General features: G+C 37.3%; 1 protein-coding gene across 1 annotated transcript; it reads left to right on the top strand.

Moving 5' to 3' along the window:
• The first annotated feature begins 346 nt into the window (after nt 1-346).
• Nucleotides 347-4,480, top strand: LOC107100430 (sphingosine 1-phosphate receptor 1-like). Its single transcript, XM_015398893.1, has 2 exons — nt 347-462; nt 1,651-4,480. The coding sequence occupies exon 2, from the start codon at nt 1,889-1,891 to the stop codon at nt 3,107-3,109; it is 1,221 nt and encodes a 406-aa protein (XP_015254379.1). The 5' UTR covers nt 347-462; nt 1,651-1,888; the 3' UTR covers nt 3,110-4,480.
• Nucleotides 4,481-7,427: the final 2,947 nt, after the last annotated feature.

Below are 7,427 nucleotides of genomic sequence, written 5' to 3'. Positions count from 1 at the left end.
CTTAGAAATAACAAGGTGTTTTAAATTTTCTTGGTATGACAGGTTCTTATCTGGATAGGAAGTCTCACTATTGATAAGAGGCGGCATTGCCCTTTATCAGTGGTTCCTGTTTGGCAACTGCTGAGAAATATCATATGAGCTTTAACATCATGTATGTAGGTCAGATCAATAAGTTTTATTTGAAGGATTCCAATAACGGTGGCATCAGATTCAAAGGGGGCAGAAATTCCTCTGTTCTGTGTGCAGCGTATGTTACGATGGGTGAAAGCCAGTTTGAGAGAATGTGAGGCGGAGAGACAGAGTTAAGACCAACCCCCAAAGCCGTTGCATGTTTAAACTGAAGACTTCACTCCCTCTGCATTGTCAGTTTGAAGGTGACCAACTTGCTGTTCGTGTTTGGATTCTCTTGAGTGAAATTAGCAGATGAACGGGAGGATAAGCTCAGTGCAACATCATTCCCAGGTAATATTCACTTTAAAGCTTTTAGAGTTGGATGGAATATGTTAAAGTAAAAAAAAGTTTGTGTTTAATAACTTTTAACAACTTGAGATATTTCCCACATAGATGCATATTTTTTATGATTCATAATAGATCAGGTTTGTGTGTAAGGAAATTTACTGTAACCACTTTTCTAACTGGATTTATCTCATTATGTGCCTTTACCCTTAAACTAAAGTTCTCAACACTGACTCTATTTTCCTGTGTTTTTTAAAGTATGTTTTCTTTTTTAATCACATAACTTTGGATGGTTAAATAAAGATATAATAAATAAAAAAAGAATAAAACTGAGATGATTTTACAAAAGAAAGAAAAAATGTGCTTCAATAACAACAATAGTTGTTTAACAAAAAAGAAAAGTTAGGTCAATAAAAACTTCAGGACTGAATTTTAGTACTAAAGCAAACGAAAGCGTAACAAAATCCGTCATCCTGTATATTTAGTGTTGAAAAGAGCTCTAGAGACACATCCGAATTCTAAAATAGTTTGACGATTACATATTTGAACCATGCTCTGTAGTGAAAACTGAATCCCTTTAACATTGGATTTCAAACAACATAAGTTTGAACAGTTTGCATTCATTTCTAGAATCTTTTCAGCACACAGCAAGGAATAGTAAACCATATGATACAAGCCTTTAGCTGAAAATTAAAGTTACAACCTAGATTACAAGGGATTTTTAAACTTCTTTTAAACACATAGATAACATTTTTAGAACATCCCTGTTTTTAAAAGTTCCTTGTTTTATGGGTATATTACCTGAAAAATAAATGAACACAGAAAAATGAAAAACAAAGTGTTGGAAATCACCAACAAGTTATAGAAATTGTGTTTTTTCTCCTTCAAGTCTATGTCATATTTATGTTTTTTTTACAACTGAACAATACAGATTTAAAACATAACTGGAATAACAAGAGGGGTGGTTTGACAGCATGTTTCTGACTTTTAATATGAAATTCTACCTCATGACTGCAAAGACATCTCATTAGTCACGCAAACTGTAATTTGATGTTCAGAGCAACATATTTTACTGATCAGGCCAGGTACATGTACATTCTTTCAGAATGTATGTATATTCAATTTAGATTTGTGAAATTCATTGGGTGGATGATTTATTCCCATTTTATTCATATCTGTTTGTGTTTCCTTTAGGAAGTGGACCCCACAACCAATCAGAGCTCAAGAGCACCGTCTACTGGTGAGACAGAAAAATATTCTGTCTGGATTCTGCCGACCCGGGAAGCATCATTTTCATCTCCATCCGCTGAAGGAGTCGAGCCCCTTTCTGTTGATTTTATCAATGTTCCCTGCTCCTACTGTCATCTTCCTACCAACAAAATGAAATCATAAAAATAGTTGCAGGCAGAGTAGGTTAAAAGAAAACTTCAAGATGGGTGCGTCATGTTCTGACCCTGCAGGGGCTACATCCCCAACACAGATGACCTCCACCTACTCATCCTCCTCATCTCCTGGCTACTTTGATTTCTTCTTGGACTACCACAATAAATCTGTAATTTGTCAGCATTACAACTACACTCACAAGCTCAATAATCGTGACTCCCTGAAACCAGAGAGCATTGCATTAATTGTAGTCTGCCTGCTCATCATCGTGGAGAATGCAATTGTGCTCATTGCCATTTGGAAGAACAAAAAGTTCCATCTTCCCATGTATTACCTGCTGGGTAACCTGACTCTGTCAGATCTGCTGGCTGGTATCACCTATATGGCCAACATCCTGATGTCAGGTCACAATACTTTGAGGTTGACACCTTTGCTATGGTTCCTCAGGGAAGGAGGGGTCTTCATCACTCTGACTGCTTCTGTCATCAGCCTGCTGGCCATTGCAATTGAACGCCACGTCACCATGGTTACAATGCGTCCTTATCATGGTGCAAAGCGGGGACGGATGATGGCACTAATTGGAGGAAGTTGGGCTCTGTCTGCGTTTCTGGGGGTCCTCCCGATCTTGGGTTGGAACTGTATACGCCGTTTGGACCAGTGCTCAACGGTGCTCCCACTTTATGCCAAAAGCTACATTCTGTTTAGCGTGTCTGTGTTCAGCGCAGTGCTTTTGGCCATCGTGGTGCTCTACGTCCGTGTTTTCCGCATCGTCCGCACCAACACAAGACGACAGCAGCTGTGTCTGAAGGCCAGCATGAGGAACAGCCTCGCTAGGGTGACGCAGAAGTACATCGCCCTCCTCAAGACTGTCACCATTGTGGTTGGTGTCTTCATTGCTTGCTGGTGTCCCCTTTTCATTCTCCTTCTCTTGGACTTTTTCTGCCCCACAGGCCAATGTAAACTGTTAAAAAAGGCAGACTACTTCTTGGGAGTAGCAATCCTCAATTCATTCATCAACCCAATCATCTATACTCTGACCAGCAAGGACATGCGAAGAGCCATTCTTAGGCTACTCTGTAAGTCATGTCTGATGACCTCAGATGGGCAGGTGAAGAGAATGGGGATGCCGTTTTTAGAGTGCAGTTTTAGTAAAACCGAGGTGCCTTCTCAAAAACTAGAACATGGACTAGACACGACCATTTCCTCGGGGAACGCAATCAGCACACCATCCACAATTAAAGCCCTTTATCCCAAACTTTTCAAGTCGTGAGACTCTCAGATCAAGTGTCCAAAAGACTATGAAAGCATCTTTCACTGCACAACAGAGATCTTCTAAAGAAAGAAACGGCTGTGGGGCAAATTTGAAAGCTAATTAAGCTGTTGGCATGAACTGCAGTAGAGGCACAAAAGGGACATGTTAAGACCTCTGAGCAGACTTCATTTAAAAAAGACTGAAAAGATGATATTGCTGTCTAAACAATTTGAAAAGTTGTTCAACGGTGACTGGTAGTAACACATCTCTTGATGTCTTAATGTGGTTAGGATGGTGGTATGAGTTAAAAATAAACTAACAAAGCCTGATTTACAGCACCTTTAAGACTATCTTTGGACTGGAAGTATCATCTAAAATGTCCCCTTTTTCCAATATATATTTCTGTGCTAGATTAAAACAATAATGATCAACCTTTTGAGATCTAAACAGAAGAAGACCATGGACATACGATGTTTGGAGGGTAACAACTCTTGTGTTATTAATTAAAAAAGGTTCAGTAGATTAGTACAAATAAGAAAAAGAACAGAACATCTTTTTTTTTCTTTTGGTTTTGAAGTGTTTTTAATACAGCACTTGTTATCTGTGATGCATGCCTTTGCAGATGTTTGGATTTTGCTGGTTCGAAATCCCAAGGCGCATCAGTTTTGTTCAGATATGCTCATTTCGCCCCCTCCTACACTGTTTGTGTTGCAAATGAGTTGAGAGTAGACTGGCAGAAAGCAGGAAAGTTGCATCTCACTGCATTAAAAAACACACCTCGGCGTGAAAGTTGTGGTATCGCTGTGGGAGTGAAGGTGCGAACCAAAACACCCCCACATGCACTTTAGAAATGACTGAGTGCTGAAGCAGTTCTACTGGAAATAGGTGGTCTTTGGTGTCCGGTTCCTGAAAAATGCTTATTAGACACCTGCAGTTAAACTGCTACACGTACAGAATAAAAGAAAATGGCAAAATGTCAACACACCTGTGCTCTGACGAGTGTGCACTTGTAAAAATATTATTACTTCTTTCTGTTGCAACATGGTGATAAGTCTAACTGTGACTGCTCTTGAATTAGCTGGATGGTGAGTGAGCACATTAGGATCTGTAATGGTTTCTCTTACAGTCAGATCTCTTATCTGTTCGCCTAAAGCTTTTCTGCTTCTAAGGGAGGAACTCATCTTCGGGCTAAAACTAGCCACAGAGCCGAGGACGTTTTTGTAATTTTCAACAACAGAACGAGGTGTTACTTTCTACAGTAATGTGTGTAGTAGACGTTCTGAAGTTTTTGTAACATCTGTACTATAAATTATATCATTTTTGTTACATTCTAAAGCAAGCATATCCTTTCTTTTCATAAAAGAAATAAATAAATAAATAAAAAAAACATTTTAAATGAATACAAAGACTTTTTGTGTGGTTTTCATTTCCTGTAATGGATCTCATTGTGTCTGAGTGTATTTTGTTAGTGAGTGGCTAAAGTTATAAGTACCACAGGAAGTCAGGGCCTCCCAATTTTACATCTGTTTATGACATCGGCCAGCACACAATGAGATCTGCTTCTCTCAGACTGGCTGAAGCACAATATATGCCTTGCTAGAAATAATCCATATTAACCATTCGTTATTCTTTTTTTTATTATTATTCATAATATTAATACAATGAATTGTCAGGTTACACTAATCACTGGAAGGTTACCATTTGCCATAAAGAGCTGCTTCTAATGGCATATCCAGATTTACCTCTATATGGAAGCTCTTTGTTGATTTTCATATGGCGAAAGAGGCCTGAAGGTTCCCAAATCTTTCCCAAAGTTTCTTTCCAATTAGTATTTTTATGGATTTGTTTTCATTTGAGAAGAAAGTGGTGTCATTGCTTATTGTTTTAAAAGATGATTCACAAAGTAAATATGAGTTACATCAATAGTAGAAAAACATCTGTATTTTTGTATAAATTTTGGGATCCCTGTCAGAACGGATATTTGATCACTTTAACTTGAACATAGCTGCAATTCAAAAGAGAGGGAAAATATGTTTTTGAGTTTAGATATTTGTCAGTTCAGTTTTAGTATGAGCATCAGTCAAATAGGAGAAGCCTTTAGCCTTAGTTTTATAATGCTTTGTCACTTTGGAATGACAAACTTTTATCAATTTTAATTGGTGAGTCTGTGGTAGATTAATATAATTTGGTGCATAATGGAAAAGAGTTGATGAGAAATGTTTCCTTTTTAGTGCAGCCTCTGGAAAATGTAATGCAACTTTCTATTCAAGACCTCAAAGTAAATTCTTTGTAGGACCCCCTTTTGGTAAGATTATGGCTTAAAGCCTTTGGTTATAGGTCTCCATCAGATTTGCCCGGCTAGAGACTAAACTCTGCCTATTCTCTATTGAAAAAAAAAACACCTATCACATGCGTAGACAACATATGATGTTGTCAGATAGACATCATATGATGTTTTCAAGTCTTGCCACAGATTGTTGGGTTCAGGTCTGGATTATGACTCAGCTATTATAGATATATATTAATTTGACTTCGGCCTGTATGTTTAGTGTTTTTACACCACAGGAAGCTAAACCTCTATCCAAGTCTTAAGTCTTTTGTAGCATCATGACACAGAGCATTTCCACAGCCTGATACTGACAACATCACTCCTATTAGGAAAGCTGAGTTCAGGGTGATGCGAAATATTAGTTTCCTACCACAGAGAGCCATTGTTTAATTTTAGTCTCATCTGATCAAAACCTTTTCAACATGTTTGTTGTTTGCCTATATGGTTTGAAGTAAATTTTCTTCATCATGCCAGACTTCTGTAAAAATTCAAAACTAATAGCTATTGTTAACGTGGGCCTCTTTATATTTAAATGCAGTGTTAATCGTGTGTTTTCATGTATGTTCTCTTTCAAATGGCTGTTTGTACACAGACAGGCTCCAATTCCAAATCTCCTGATTTCTAACGGCAGTCCTTTTCAGATTGGTCAAACTGTGAAACAGAACAGTAGGTCAAGTTTCTGATTATTCTAAAGAACGTTTTTTTTTGTTAATAATACAGTCATTTTGACTTTAAATTGAAATGAAATGTGGCAAAAGGTAAAAAACATCAACATATAAATAGTTTTGTAGGGCAGTTTTTTTGAAAGGCAATTCTTTTTCCATCAGTCTAGACTTAAAAACAGTGACGCATTACCCAGATGTGGACTGTATCCACCTGAAAGGAGTTTGTTGACAGAGGTCAAGCAGTCAGAACTACTTTCCTGCTGTTGAATTCATGCAGAAAAAATATGTTTGTTGGCTTTGAGCCATAGGCCATCTATCTGTGCTCATGGATGATACTTGTAGACCTTCACTGTTCCTTCCTCCTACTGAGTTCATTTGCACATCTAATATGACACCACTACAGTCAGAGCAGCCATTGGCTGGACCTAAACCTTAATAGTTAAGCTTTGGCGCCACCTACTGACAACACAGAAAATTTTGGTGAAACCCCCTTTATTCATATGACCTGGGTTACATATTTTCAACAAGGGTAAAACCATGTGTGTCAGCATCCTGTCTGGGGAAAGGTGAATTCCTTCATGCTGCTGTCTCTGTTTACTGTAAGGGAAAATACCAGCGATGCAGTTTGAGGTGAACTGTCCTCACACAAGTAAAGTGGCAAGGGTTATGAGTATGGAGGCCCAAGAAGAAAAATAACTACTTGAAAATTTATCATTGAAATCATTCAAATCAATTTTACATTTTAAAAAGAAAAATATTAAAGAGGAACTGTAAATTGCATTTATTATTCAACTATTAAATACTGCATGTTGAAAATGTATTTTAAAATCCTATTTCTAAATGATTATTTAAAAAACACAATTCATATTTTTGCAGCATCAACCCAATTACCTTTCTTTATCACACATTTAAAAATGTTATGCTTTATTCTGTTTCCATTTTCACCTTGCATTTTCAAATCCCTTTTGCAGTTATTGTCTTTTTGCTTTACCCGCTCCATTTACCTTTTCCATGACCTTTCTGGTCCCATTACAGTTGCTCCTCAGTAACCAGCTCTTCTCTCGTTGGTTAGATTGCCACATTTGGTTCACAAAAGGACAATCGAGGGAGCTTAAAATATAAAATTAACAAACACTTTACAAATAGGATTTCAAATTTTAGAATTTAAAAGTTAAATTTGAAATTGACCTTTTTCTTTTTCAGGTACACTCCGGACCCTCTGTATATATATGAGAGGTACTTTAAGCGATTGTATTGCCCTTTGTAGACTAAAATAAAATAAAATGCTGCAGAAAAAAAAGTTCAACTTATGTAATTTCTCTCTCTCTGTCTCTCTCTCTCT

The sequence above is a fragment of the Cyprinodon variegatus genome, unplaced genomic scaffold (genome assembly GCF_000732505.1).
Source record: "Cyprinodon variegatus isolate N-32 unplaced genomic scaffold, C_variegatus-1.0 Scaffold970, whole genome shotgun sequence".
NCBI classification, from domain to species: domain Eukaryota; kingdom Metazoa; phylum Chordata; class Actinopteri; order Cyprinodontiformes; family Cyprinodontidae; genus Cyprinodon; species Cyprinodon variegatus.
Note: the sequence above shows the minus strand (reverse complement) of the source record. Positions and strands in the feature narration are given on the sequence as shown.